Source organism: Arachis duranensis, chromosome 6 (assembly GCF_000817695.3).
Source record: "Arachis duranensis cultivar V14167 chromosome 6, aradu.V14167.gnm2.J7QH, whole genome shotgun sequence".
Taxonomy (NCBI): Eukaryota; Viridiplantae; Streptophyta; class Magnoliopsida; order Fabales; family Fabaceae; genus Arachis; species Arachis duranensis.
In genome coordinates this window covers 26,594,257-26,607,444 of record NC_029777.3, presented here as the reverse complement: position 1 = coordinate 26,607,444, position 13,188 = coordinate 26,594,257, and the positions used below count along the sequence as shown (strand labels likewise).

The window sequence follows — 13,188 nt, the reverse complement described above, 5'->3', positions numbered from 1 at the left end:
CAGAGGAAGACCAGAACCGAGGGAGAGAACCGCGCGAGGAGAGGGTGGTGTCGCCGTCAAGGTCTTCATCATCGCCGTCCAAGGAGATTCACAAACAGAGGGAAGACGTGTTATTCTGCCCAGAGCCACCGCGGGAAGATCACTGTTTGCCGCCGATGTGACTCCTGTCGCCGCCAGATCTGTCGTCGTCGCCTCAAGTTGTTGCCGCCATCGAGCTTCAAAGAGAGAGAAGGAGCTCGCGGAGAGGGAGAAAATGTGATGAGACTCAGCTGTTGCTGCTTCCATTCTTCCAGCCGCTATCATGGTTATAGCCATCATGCATGGTCGCCGGGAGCAGCACTAACACCGTCGGAGTTCGCTGTTGCAGCTGCAGCTACTTCGTTCTGGGTTCCTTTCTTTGCGCAGTAAGTTGTTCTTGCCTTGAAACCCTCACTGCTAGCGTATAAGTATTATGTTATGTTTGGTTAAAAATTCTGAGGTTTCGGTAATGTAGGTCGAGTCCCTGTTGTTGTATGTCGCATTTAGAGTTGCGGTTGCTGCTACGTATAGTGGGTGAAGCTGTGGTTGTGGCTGCCGCTATCGCGGGACGAGAAAGAGGGGTTTTGATGCACTATATAGCTACTGGGTTTCGAATAGTCGAAGTAGAGGGTTTTCTTAAAAATTATTTTCTATTATAGAATTGTTATAAATAGATTTGAAGTGAAAAACATATTTCTGTGATTATGTGGGTCTTATGGATGTGTTTGATTGCTTGATGTGATGAAATTATTCATTGCTTGAGTGGTGTTTGGTTGTTAATAAAGATGAATTTGAAAAATTGATTTGATTGAATATTATGAAAAATGGTTTTCTTGGTTTTGGAGTTAATTTGATATTGAAAATGAATCGGCATTGGAATTTGTTTTTGTTGATTTGTCAGAAATGATATTTGAGAATGGTTTGAGAATATTGAATTTGGTATGTTGGATTTATCGAAAATGATTTTTGAGATTTGAAACTGGTTTGAAATAATGAAATTGGTCTGATTTTAGAAATTATTTGAAAAGAGTTTGAGAAATGGTTTGGTGGGACCCTTGAAGGGTGGCAAAGTCCGAATTTTAGAGGAGATACTGTAAGGATTTTATAATTTGATTTTGAGGTGGTTTTTTAGAAAGATTTAGATTTTTAAGGATTTTATAATTTGATTTTGAGTTATTAAGAAAATGATTTCGTTTTGAGTTTGATTTATTTAGAAAAGAATGAATTATGTTTTGAATCTGAATTATTGATAAACGGAATGAGAGGTGTGATGAATGAACGTGAGAATGAGGAATGATGATAATTGAAATTGAATGAATAATGAGGAGGATTGATTTTAAAGTATGATTTTTGAATGAATTGAATGATATTGAGAATGGATTTGAAATTGAAATTGAATTTGATTGAGATACCTAGGTAGTAGCAAGGGTTGCAGTTCATCCCACTTGCTCTAAGTCAGTGATTGTGACGCCTGGATAGTTGCAACAGTAGTGGATTATTCAATTTGCTCCAGGTTCAATTCTTAAACACCCGACTGGGTAGTAGCACCAGTAGTGGTTTATTCCGCTTGTTCTGGGTTAAGCAGATACTAGTAGGGGGTTGTGGCTCAGACCCACTTGCTCTGCGATGGGATATTTCTGTCCATGGTTAACTAACAGGACATGCCGTGTTGGCTATGTAATCGACAGATGATATCATCAGCCATAGGACAGGCATGCATCATGTGCATTTGTATGCTTTGTTTGAGTTTGAATTTGTTTTAGTTTGCCTAATTACTTAACTTTTTTTAACTATTATCTAAGCTATTTGCTGTAACAGCTATCTATACCTAAACTTTCCTTGTCTGTTTTGTTTGTGTTTGTTCTGGTGTGGTACTTTTGAGATTGAGTATTGGTCCTGAATTGCAGATAGTATTGGTTGATTGCGTGATGGGCAAGAGACCGTGATTGGTTTCTGATTAAGGTTTAATTAAGTATGAAAAATCAAGTTAGTTCAGCATAGACTTAATGAACCTATGCTTGGAACATGTTAGGGGTATAATCGGTTTAGTTTGGTTCAGTTTTGGACCGAAAATCAACCGAACCAACCTGTTCGGTTTGCTGCTGTCTGGACAACCGAACCAATAGTGGTTTGGTTTAGTCAGTTTTTTCGATTTTTTGAAACCTAATATTCAGAATTTAAATTACCATAAAATCAAGTTTAAAACCATCAATAAATTTTTTTTGGTGACCAAACCATCAATAAATTAGAATAACAAGAGTATATCACATCCAAATTTAATACAAATTCAACTTGTCCCAACACTTAAACATTAACAGAACCATAAGTAATTCATTTTTAAAGCCAATCAACAGAATTTAAATGAACATACACATTCAGAGACAACTACCCATATATATTCAAAAAGACACTAAAAGGCAAAACCATTTTATTCAAAGTTTCTAACAAAGTAAACCTTTTCTTTCTCAAGCATTTCTATCCAATCAGACAGCACATGCCCTTTATAGAATATACAAGCTTGAAACTTCTAAGAAACAAGTTCGTTTTCCATGATTATAAATGTCAAAATAAACAAATGTAATAAGAGGGCAAAAGTATTACTGCCCGATGCTAATCCAATAATTATTGCAAAAACATGGTCTTTCTTTCATTAATCACAAATCAATCCTTCCAATCAAAACCCTATAAATCACAAAACAGATTCCACAAAAAATGCATTTTCCAAACTTTTTATAATCAGAAGGAAAAAGAAGTTCAACCCTAAATCCCTAATACTGACTAATATTATTGCATAAATAAGCCCTTTTATCGCAACTCAAGCAATCCAATCAAACCCTATAAATCACAAAAACCTCAACAACCACAGAAACACACTTTTCAACCCAGAATTACATATATGAACCAAAAACAATTAAAAGAAAAACATATCTAACCTCCGAAGAAGACATTGTTCAGTTGCATTTTGCAGGAGAGGGCTCGATGAAACGGTGACTGGAGTGCTGCTCGAGTTGGACTGCTCGGCCACTAGCGTCTTGCTCAGCGACGGACTGCTGCTCGGCGAATGGATTGCTGCTCGGCAACGGACTAGATTGGAGTGCTGCTTGGCTTTGGCTTTGTTGCGATGGCGACCCTGCGACGGCGATGAAGCGACCCTGGAACCGTGGAAGAATGGGAGATAGAAGTGTGGATGACTGGGTTTAGGGTTCGCGTGAATGGAGAAGAAGAAAGCTTGGGTTGTGCCGTAGTGGGCTTGTGGCTGCATTGCTTGGCCCTTTTATACCTAGGTTAAAGGGCAACTTAGTAAAAACACACGCTACTGAACCCTCACTCTTCGATTCGGTTCGGTTTCAGCAAAGACAACCGAAAACCGAACCGAACCGATCGGTTTAGTTCGGAAAAAACAAAAAACCGATTTTTTCGGTTTTTCTTTCAGTTGTTATAAAATTCTGTTCGATTCTGCGATAATTTTCGGTCCGATTCGGTAACTTACACCCCTAGAACATGTTGGTCATTCATACAGCTTAGGAAACTTTTTAAGATTTTCTTATACGAAAAGAAAGGTTTTAGACTTTGTAATTAGCTGATTTCTTTCAAAATGGTTTTGGATGTTTTTAAATATTAAATTGTTGGTTTTCAAAAGATTCATAAGATAGCGATAATCACAGAGTTTGAAAATAGTTTTCTTTTTTCTGAAATATCTTTTTATGACAATTCTGAAAACCCGTGGTGAAACCATGTGGTTAGATTCACAATCCCTACAGACTTCTCTTTTCAGGACGGATGAGGAAGCTTGCAGAGTTTTTGATAAGTTCTTAGATACGTTATTTTTGTTTGTATACATGTTATAGATTTTTCTCGCCTATATTATTATAATCTTGTAAGAGGGATAGGAATTATATGTTTTATATGTATACTATATTTATGAGCTACTTATGTAAGAAATTTTGTATATATGTATATGCTTGTTTGTTTTCAAAATATAGTATTTTTCCGATTTTTCAAAAATAAAAAAGTAGATCAAAAGCTCCTATTTTATTATTAAGTATACTACGTTGTCGTAATACTTCTCTCTATCAGAATAACGCAGCCGAAAACATGACACTCTGATAATAAGAGTATTACAGAAATTTCTAGAATTAGGTAATTATTGAGAATGTATTTTAGAGAATTTTTATATTTTGATTGGTACCACTTACATCTAAATAATGAATGAATAACCGAGAAAGATCCCATCTAAGTTCTTCAATGTCCCAAATTCTTGCATGATTGTATAAGTTCCACACTTACATTTAAGGTAATAAAACTTGGCCTTCTTCCCCTCACTTGCATTATTACTCGAATCCATTATAATCTTCCTCTAGCCACGGTGCTCTGGATTGCTGCTAGAGTTAGGGTTCAAAAAAGGAGTGGAATTTCACATCAAAATGCAAAATAACTTCTAAGCAAAGCGTCCTTAATTCCCAACGAATGGGCAACATTCCACGTCGGATGTGTCCGGCCTATGTCACACCTTAAACGTTACACCTCAACTTTTTCAAATGACACCTCAGCTTTTTCAAATGACTCTAAACGGAGACACTTAGAAGGGCTTATAGGGCTTATTTGTCTAATGGAAGATGGACAAAGGCCAATTTGACATTTTTTAAAAATTAGGGGCAGGTAGTCTAATTTTAAAAAGGAAAAGGACAGAGGCTGAAAAGGTTATTTCCTCTTTTTTAAAAGAACACTCTTTGGTGACCTCGAAAGTATATACAGAACCCTTCTCGAAACATTTTTTAAAAGAATAAAAAATATTAATCAACACTTGCACACCGAACACAATTGCATTAGAAAGAAATGCTCCATTAAAATAGCCGGAAAAACCATAAAAAAGAAATTTAATAAACCCTAACATATCTTCTAGTTGCAATTTACCACCTGAGGCTTGAGCAATCTTAATTTAAGTTTCACACACAACCCGGAGAATTGTAAACATGAACAGGGGCACTGTGGTCTAGAAGGCTGGATCACCATAACCACCACCTCCACCTCTACGGTAACCACCTTCCCCGTAACCACCACCACCACCAAAACCTCCGCCACCACCTCGAGGTCCAGAAGGCCTATCATTTGCATAGCTCACCCTGATCACTCGACCATTTAGATCCTGAAGAAATAGTGCATATCAGTAAGGGAAACCATTCTATTATGTCAAAATTTGGTACGAACAAGAAAGCATTCCAAGTTCCAACCTGCCCATCCATTGCAGTGAGTGCTGAGCTTGCAGACTCATCACTTGAGAAGTTGACAAATCCGAAACCTCTTGATCGTCCGGTGTCTCTATCAGTGACCACCCTTGCTGTAAACAAACAAAATCAGGAAAAAAAAATATCATCTCAGTATTCCAAACCAGAACAGTAACAGGCATAGTACACGTAAAATCTCATCTCATCTTTATCGGAGTTTTAAGACTAACCAACCCAAGGAAACCCATTAATCTCACCATTTGAGGGAGAGCTCCGATCACTCATTCACTAGAAAAATTCAGAACTCTCGTAACAATTAAGCAAGTGATCAGAGATCCCCTGCCTGAATTGATTATAGCAAACATAATCGTAATGCATGTTAGGTTCCTAACGGAGTATCTAACTGTCAATGAAGTGCTGTGATGATACCAAAGCAAACTGGAAAACACATGACCAAAATTGTGCAATATAAATACCACAGGAGAAGGTGAACTCACCATCAACCACATCCCCAAAGCCAGAGAATGCATCCCGAAGAGACTGGTCATCAACTCCATATGAAAGGCCTAAAAACGCAAAATCCAGCATAAGTAATTAGGGTAAAAAAGAAATCAGTGAACAGATACGTAGTTTATCTTGATAACTACGTTTTCAACAATAGTTAAATACCCCCAATGAAAAGCCTGTTTGAGGACATGCAGCGAATATAATTGAGCATTGATGGAGCAGATGCTAATCTGCTTCCTGAAGCACTTTGTCTCAAGAAATTTCCAAGTTTGTTACACAATGCCATGATGATTGTTAACCAAGCTTCACGCCTTCAGTGTTCCCTAAACCACCATATAGACCCACTATTATTATTATTATCAATAATCACACTAGCTACAAGAACTGAATGAAAAATTATACCACGTTATTTATATATTATGATGACACACATAAGAACAAAACGCAAACACACAAATTCCATTTAACAGGTATGCCATCATATCATAGAAAACCATCTAATCAATAATCACACTTACTAAAACAACTGAATGGAAAATAATACCACGTTACCAGTTTAAACAAGACAGGAAAAAAGAGGGAAAAATTTCAATTGTAAAATTAAGAATTTCCACAAACATTTAGCAGAGATAGAAAACTCAACAATATAACAGCAACTAAAGACTTGGTAAAAAGAAAACAATAAAATTTAAAAAAAATGAAAATAATGAAGTATAAACACACTGACGCAAAACAATGCCTGATGATCTTGCTGGACGGCGACGAAGACGATTCTCCTCTGACGCGACGAAGAAGGCGACGCTTCTGCCTCTGACGCGACGATTCTGCCTCTGACGCTAATCCTCAGGCGCGCGACGACGGCTCTGTGCTGACCTTGAGAGTGAGAGGGGAAAGCAGTGAGACGGGAGGAGCTTGGCGGTGAGAAGGGAGGAAGGCGGCGGACGGCGGTGAGAGGAGAGGGCGAAGGAATCTGTGAAAGGGTTTGAATTTTGCTGGTGCAGATAATCTGAGAAGAGAGGGAGTGACGGCAGTTATATTTAGGGTTTCCCAAAACTATCCGATAACATCCCTTAAAAAGAGGGTTCTTAGATAGTGGAATTCCAACGTGGCATCCACCACATTAATTCTCACAAGTTCTTTCTAAGGTGCATCCTAATATATGTAGTTTACATGGTCTATTCCTACATAATTCCGAGTGTCTGACTCATTCTTATGCATTTTCTTTGTCCATTTCCCTTGCTATCCAATCATGTCTACTGTTGCCTAATTTCAAAATTTCAAATTTTAAATTTTAAAATTTTCAAAGTTTCGTAATATGCAATGTCTAGATGATTATTTATTCAATTTTTTTTTCACACTCTTGCTCTCCCTTTTCTTAATATGAAAAACTCATTCAAATGTCTCCATTAACCATAATATCCCGGATAATAAATTCAATTTTCCTCACTTCTCACGCTTTGTGTCGTCGATTTAGTTAGCTGTGGTTGCAGATACTTTCGAACCGCCTTCATGCCGCCGCTGATGTGCGTTGATCCCAAACCTGCAATCGCGCTGCCGCCTGGGTTCTCGCCGCCTCGGTGATAGGTGGACTCCTCTGTCTAGGTTCTAAAGCTGCTTGTCCCTCTCAAGTAGTGACCGCTCTGCCCCCCGTATCCATTGGTTTGGTCTAGAGTACCGCCCCCAAATTTGGCAGATCGCCGGCAGATTCGGTGGAGCACGTAAAGTTTTCTGAGAATCCCTGACGATGATGACATCTCCTTTATCAACCTTGGCACCTTTCTCCCTCAACCTAGCGCTTCTCCGTTGTTGCCATAACAAGATCGACGCTACTTGTAGAAATAACCAGAGAGCGCTATTTGAAAAGTATTGAGTGTCGGGGCCACATAGAGCACATACAGTGAGACTATGAAAGCAGAGATCATAGCAACTGCGACCAGAACAGAGCGGGGAGATCTAACCGACGGCCAGAGCAGATTTTCATGGTTGTTATTTTTTGTGTTTTAATTAATAAATTAGATAAATTATGTGTATGATTATTATTTGTTTAATCTGCAAATTCTAATTTTTCAAAATTTAAATTTTGAATTGAGATTTGATTTTAAAAAAATTCATTTGTATATATTCATTTTCATCATCCTCACAGATCATGTTTTCCAATTCGTGGGCACCCGTTTTCCAATTCGTGGGCACCCGGCAAGAAGGTTCAGCTCTCGGAGTCCACGATCCAGAGACATTTTCTTGCCACGGCCAAATTTATGGGATCTCCAAGCTCCCATTTAGATTTGTGGTGCTCTAACTTCTTGCAATCCCTGACTCTACTGCTTTTTTTCTTAATAACAAGTGAATATGTATAATTTTGTGCATCTCTTACTGTACTGCTTTCTTTGTTGCAATCCCTTTTGTTTCGGTCTTCTTCCTTTTTGTTTTTAAGTCGGCACTTGATTGATGGATTATTGCGCTTATTTTTTATTTTAATTTTTTCTAATACTGATTTTATATTGTTTTAATTTGAGAGTGACATTACTATTATATTCTTCAATATGTTTTTTAAGCATATTTTAAAATTTTGATTTTCATTTCATATAACTTCTCTAGAATCTTATTTTTCCAATGCATTATTGACTAAGATTTTTAATATTCCTCCTTTTGAACACCATTTTTCTTTTATTATCTTTTTCTTAGGCTTTAGTATGAGATTGGGGTCTATTCTGATATGAAGAATTTTGAGCACAAGGCGCTTGATAGTAAATTTGATTATGTTGAGAAGTTTCTTTCTGCATTCACAAGGGTTGATGAGAATGAACATTCAACCTATATCTACATTAATTTGAATAAACAAGTAAGTTTCCATAAAATTTTTTAGCGGTGTAACTTTGTGTATGTTCTATTATGTCAGTCATTAATTATTCATTTCAATTATTCCTGTCTAAATATTTTATATCTGATTTGATTAGTAACTATGGTACCAAGACTTTAAATGTCCTCATGAAAGAACTGTGAATCGTTCTAGATTATTAAGGGACAAAAATAAAAATTGCTTTCTTTAGTGTGCATGCAGAAAATTTTTTATATCTCATTCAAAGCAAGATTCTACTTTTTAAAGAGTAAAAGAAAACAGAACGAAGAACAAATAAAACACAAAATTTGACAGTCTTTAGTTTCTTTTTCCTCACTTGAGAGTAGATGAATGAAACAGGATATGACTGAACTTATTAATAAAATTAACAGATCCTCCATTACCATTCAGTTTATTAATAAGATTTGAAGAATCACAAATGGGGCCACTATTTTATTTGTGGGTGAGTTCGTTCTGGTTTGTTTCCTTCTAGATTAATGGTATATATCAATTGCTTTACAACATTAGTATTTGATATTCTTTTTTCAGTGGTTATGTTTTAGTTAGATGAGGTGGATCTGGCTGGTGCAAAATTTGAACATTTATGGTTTGAAGTGAATATTTTTTTAAAAAAAAAAAATCACGAAACTTTTTATCAAAGCCATTGCTTTTTTACTGCTTTAACTTTTTTAGCTTTCATTATTGTATATTCATGCTCTAACTACACATGCTATATTTTTCAGCTAATTTTTGTTTTCTTGAGATGATGAATTTGTCTCTTTATCTTGAAAAATTTATGTGTGGCAAATATATGCATTTAAACCATTTTTTCAATTTTTCTTTTCAAAGCCTCTGTTTCTATAGAATTAAGATAGTTCTTTCTTAGACTCTTTCATTTTGAGAATCTATTATTCTACATAATGAGAGTTTAGAGATCAACCATTTTGCATTGTGTGCATTGTGCACTCTATTTACTAGAAAAATAACTAAAGTTCTCAAAACACTTGCTTACGTGACTGATAAATCTGATAGGAGAGCCCTTGAGCAATTAAGTGAGTAAGAAGATTCAGTACTTTGTTGTACTTAATGTTCTATGCTCTTTTTTCTTTTTCATTTCTGTTGAAGTCATATGCCTTCTCTTGCTTATTTGCTTTTCATAGAGTTATGTGCTGATTTGCCTATATATTATGACTTAATTTTTTTCATTTGATGGATATAATTTTGTTTTATTGTTATTGTTATTGTTATTGTTATTGCAGCTTACTACTAATATTGGTTGAGAAATCCTAGGATGGATCTATCTTAAGATTCACTTCTTTTAGTTTTATATAATGTGTTTAAAATTCCAGCGACATGGATTGAAGACCAAATGCAACAGATGAATCTGAAATTTTAACAAGGGTGTACTGTGTTTGAAGCTTGCTAATGAGGTAAACTATTGATGATTTATTATCTATTTTACAGGTATTTTATCGTTGTCATTGTAAGGTTTATGGGTCACGCTTCCAGATTGGCTTATTACTTAAAGCCTCACTAATTGATTGGGTTTGTAGTTGATGATAATTTTCTTGGTGCGACTTGATTTTGATTTGTCAGAGAACCTCACTGATTGTATGGATGTTCTGATAAAGAGATGAGCTGCAGGAAAATAAAAAACCAATATGCAGTACTATCATCATTACAAGATGTATGCTCTTTGACATAAATTTTGTATTGCTCATATACCATTTTTCTTTAGGATTTTGGAATGCACCTTTACTACCCTATGTTCTGAAGATTGTTAAGAATGAAATTATTGTCAAGAAAGAAATTATAGGCAAGAGTGATCACTGAAGATTGTAAATTAGAAAGAATGCACCATATATGTATGAATGTTGTTATTTTTTATTAAATTATTAACCATGTGGCATGTATCATATTATGCTCTGTGTCTTTCTACTATTATCATGCAACCAATCATTATATAATTTAACATGTTATTTATAATGTTAATACTGCTTTGATACTGTTCAAGCACATTTAGTGAGATAAACTTAGTTATATTGTTTATTTAGCTCCATTTGCCTGATCCTTAAGTGTTGCATCCAATTGCACAATCTTTCCTCATGTATGCAATTGTTAAATTTTGGATTCTGTCACGAATTCTATCATTTTTTTTCCTGCTTTAGTTAGTAATTTTCTTTCTTTGAATAATGGTTAATTTCAGGGGTTTGTTTGCCATGGTAATGGATGCAAGAAGTTAAGAAATCTGATACTAAGTGACTGTTATTTATTAAGTCACAAGGGTTTGGGAGTAATTGCTACCGGATGCAAGGAACTTACACATCTTGAAATCAATGGATGTCATAACATTTAAGCTTTGGGCCTAGAATCTGTTAGAAGATTTTTCTGTTTATTCTTTGTTATTGTTTGCTGTGTTTGTTTCTCTGTGTATTGCTAATATACCATTTCATTGCTTTTTGTTTCCTGTATAACATATTATTTTTTTAATTTGTTCTCAATCTGGCTTATGTGTTTGTTACATATCTTTGGTTGCTACAAACATTAGCTAAATATATGTGATTCAGGCATTCGTCTATTTATTTTTTAATCTTTTGCTTTTTTTTTTTGGATTTATTGCAAGTTGAATAGAACTTTATATCATTGTTGGTTCTAACTTTTTTCTTTTTCTCTTTTCAGGTTTTTTTTTTCAGATTTTTTTTATTATTTGATTCATTGACTAAAATATTTGAGATTGCTTAGTGCTCGAGTTTTCAGACAGATTTAAACTATAAATATAGCTAAGTTTGAGTATAGTTTTGATAATTTAGGATTAGGTATATTTTAAATTGTACTCAAAAAATAAAAAATAGGATTAATTTCGAGTAATGTACCTTTATCTTATCATAATTGTTTTATTTTGTTTTAATTTTTCATATTAGTAGAATGATTGGTTTTATGCTTTGTTCAACTAAAAGATCACTTGAAATAAAAAAGATCATGTTAATGAAGATAAGTAGTCTAAAGTAAAAGGTAAAGTGGTGTACAGAATAGAAAAAAAATAGTATAAGAAAAAGCTAATGGAGATATATTGCTAATTGATTAGTAAATATTATACAATTCGTTATAGAAAAAGTAGATGTCAAAGATGAGGATTTAAAAGTGGTATTAGATAACAAGGAAAACTCAAAAGTCAAAGAACATGTAATTCGGAATTGCGGTTCTTGAAGGACAAGACTACAAAATAATTAACCTCAAACATATAAACTCAAAAGGCAAATTAAAAATAAAAAGACTGAACTGGTTCTATTCTGAAAGGAAAATGAATGAGTTAGATGTTACGAGAATATATGATTTGCTAAGGAAAATGACATAATGTCGATCAAAACAGAATGTTTAATGTTAATGATTTTAGAGGCAAAATGATGAGATATGCATGAAGGGCATGAACACTAGGAGACTATTTTAGAACTGAATCCGTTCTAAAAGTAGAGTGATGTTGTTAGATTTTTTTTTTCTTAGTTGATTTGATTACTACACCCTATCTAATAGTTGGAAGAATTATTCTTCTAACATATTTTTGATATATATATTAATCACTTTACTGTTAAAAATTTTAGGGTGAAACGATAGTTGATATCAGTATAGAATTTATCCTTTTTGTATTTAATAATAGAATTTAAATTATACAAATTTTAAAACTAAATGCTTGAAACTTAAATCAAGAACAAATTAATTGAGGACAATATAAGCTTATGTTTAAAGAGAACATAGGATTTTAATTTTTTTTAATAGTCTATCTACTATTATAAAATTACGTAAATTAAATTATTATAAAAAATATTTTGTATTCTAAAAATTTATTATTATTAACTATTAGTTATTCAATTATGTAAGTTAATTAAATACTAATTCTATGTATTACTATTTCAATTAACATATATAATATATTTAACGATTTTTTATTATTTCTATGTCATGCCTGTGCAACGCATGGGTCATGCACTAGTATATACATAGACTAGAGTACCAAAAGTCCAAAACTGACGAAAATTTACGATTACAAAGAGTCACTTAAATATTTATGAAAATATATATTATAAAATTTAATATAAAATTTATCATTTTAATTTTTTATGTTTGGTCTTANAATTATTAAATTTTGAATTATATATCATATTTAAAAAATATTATACACTAAAAATTATTTGCAATAGAAAAATTAGAATTTTGGGAATATGAAAATTGAGGATTTTGTGTATTTAGATTGAGACAAAAATTAAATTTTTATAAAAAATTGAGAAAAGAATTTACGTTAAATTAATTCGGATCCATTTTTCTACCAAATTGATAAGAAGATAATAAAAAAATAGAGTAATAAAATTCAAGCTGGGTACATCTAATTTATTTGAGTATATTTTAATTAGATTTTTGTTAAGTTTAATTACTATATTGGTTCTTATAATTTTATCAAACTATATTTTTTTCTTTTTAATTAGATCTTTATATCATATCAAATTTTGTAACTAAGTCCCTATCGTGACAAAAATGTTGAAATTAACAAAATATTTTATTAAACTATATAGAATATTTAGTCAAGTGTTAGGCATATTTGTTTTGTTT

General features: G+C 33.6%; 1 protein-coding gene and 1 long non-coding RNA gene across 4 annotated transcripts; one reads left to right on the top strand and one right to left on the bottom strand.

The window, feature by feature from the left end:
* Window positions 1-4,822: 4,822 nt before the first annotated feature.
* Window positions 4,823-6,814, bottom strand: LOC107493470 (glycine-rich RNA-binding protein 2, mitochondrial). Of its 3 annotated transcripts, none has more exons than XM_016114568.3 (5): window positions 6,474-6,814; window positions 5,913-6,073; window positions 5,741-5,809; window positions 5,250-5,356; window positions 4,823-5,164 (listed from the first exon to the last, which is right to left on the bottom strand). In XM_016114568.3, the coding sequence occupies exons 2-5, from the start codon at window positions 6,034-6,036 to the stop codon at window positions 5,012-5,014; spliced, it is 453 nt and encodes a 150-aa protein (XP_015970054.1). In that variant the 5' UTR covers window positions 6,037-6,073; window positions 6,474-6,814; the 3' UTR covers window positions 4,823-5,011. The 3 variants fall into 3 exon arrangements, with proteins under 3 accessions (XP_015970054.1, XP_015970055.1, XP_015970053.1); XM_016114569.3 differs by having other exon boundaries at window positions 6,490-6,813; XM_016114567.3 differs by having other exon boundaries at window positions 6,478-6,812.
* Window positions 6,815-7,933: 1,119 nt separating this feature from the next.
* On the top strand, window positions 7,934-11,089 carry LOC107493472 (uncharacterized). The gene is made up of 3 exons (XR_008010277.1): window positions 7,934-8,037; window positions 9,936-10,016; window positions 10,793-11,089. It is a non-coding gene; the product is annotated as an uncharacterized LOC107493472 (long non-coding RNA).
* The last annotated feature ends 2,099 nt before the right edge of the window (window positions 11,090-13,188 follow it).